The 1,531-nt window shown below is 33.0% G+C and overlaps 1 protein-coding gene across 1 annotated transcript in view; it reads right to left on the bottom strand.

Moving 5' to 3' along the window:
• Nucleotides 1–163: 163 nt before the first annotated feature.
• The window catches only part of LOC119587813 (cryptochrome-2-like), a gene marked incomplete at its 5' end in the record, with an annotated part of 8,629 nt that continues 7,261 nt past the window's right edge, over nt 164–1,531 (bottom strand). The window contains 2 exon segments of the mRNA XM_037936513.1: nt 164–359; nt 506–613. Of these exon segments, the coding sequence (XP_037792441.1) occupies nt 552–613 (62 nt within the window).

The following is a 1,531-nucleotide window of genomic DNA, read 5'->3' on the forward strand; positions in this document are numbered from 1 at the left end:
TTCTCTTGTAGACTTTGGGTAGGTCACCCTGATTGTTCCAAAAATACCCTATCATAACAGTGAGGATTATTACATAAGAGCCTTCCAATTTTCCTTAAATTATATGTCATCTTAATCTAGATTTTGATTCTGTTTGCAATTTGCAGAAAAAAGAAAACACTAATGAATTAACAAGAACAGACCTTTTATTTTTGGTAAGAGTATCTCCAACACAACAAAACAATCTTTCCTAATATACAGGAAGACTGTTATGATATTTATGTCACATTAATTAACTTCTGAAGAGATGAAGCTTCAAGGTCTCTATTTTTTCTTCTTTGCAGGAGGCCCATTCTTTGTTGGTGCTTGTTTTTGTTTACCTGTAATAAAATAGCATACATCATTCTCCATTCTTTTATATGTTCATAAATCTTTCTAAACTAAAGAACGTCTCAAAGATCATATTGTATCTAATTGTTTTTTTAAAGAAAACAAAACACAAGTAATCTGTAATTCATAAATTTACCTTTTCCTTCCACTTGAAAAGTGAAGATGCATACACTGGCAAAACATCACTCCCTGACTATCACTTCCACAGACTGGATATCTAGAGGGCCTACATTTGCATTTTCATCTGTTAAACCAATGCAAACACATGCTGTTTGTTGAAACATTACCAGGAAGCATGAAAATGAAGAAGTAGTGGCAGAAGCAGCAATCATTGCAAAGCACAAGAAAATATGGCATGTATAATAATGGTAAAATTTGCAAGCATACAGTAGCAAGGGCAAAACAACACAAATACAAGAGTAGAAAGCTGGGAACTGATGAACAAATAAAGCATAATTAAATTAATTACTGAAATCACTAAAAAGATGAGTATGTACTCATCAGATAAAAGCCATGCAAAACAAGAAATGTTGAACTATAGTACATCTAATAGCATCTGAATTATTAAAAGAACACTTCAGATGGTAACGTGCTAAGCTGAAAGCACGGATTGGCTGATATATAATTTGTTATTCCTTGTTCAGATCTAATTTGAGTGTCTTAAATTTTACTTATATCTATAGATACATCATATCATATTTGTAATTTTGGCACTACAAAGTATTTTGGTAAGTTCTTTTAACACCTTTAAATGTGGGAAAAGTTGACGTAGCATATATATATATTTACTTGTCATTATCATAATGCAAACACATGCAATAAAATCCCAATAATACCATTTAAAGGGAAAAGCAACACATTAACTAATGAAATCACACAACAGTCTTCAGCCACTTAGCACCTTCATAAGCATTTTGCTACTTAACCCCTCATTCCAGGGTGAACTATCATGTCATGTACAGTTGAGCCTGCTCAAAGTTGTGGAAGCTAAACAGTAATTCTTTGGTTTGGCCTTGGATGTGGACAGTAAGGAGAAATGGCTCCTCAACAGTAAGCTCAAAGCCTTCTTTTTATTATTACCTAAACTAACATAGATAGGAGGCTAAATTTATGTTTCCCACACTATAAATTTTTCTCTCAGCATCTGACTCCATGCACATGG

Source organism: Penaeus monodon, chromosome 23 (assembly GCF_015228065.2).
Source record: "Penaeus monodon isolate SGIC_2016 chromosome 23, NSTDA_Pmon_1, whole genome shotgun sequence".
NCBI lineage: Eukaryota > Metazoa > Arthropoda > Malacostraca > Decapoda > Penaeidae > Penaeus > Penaeus monodon.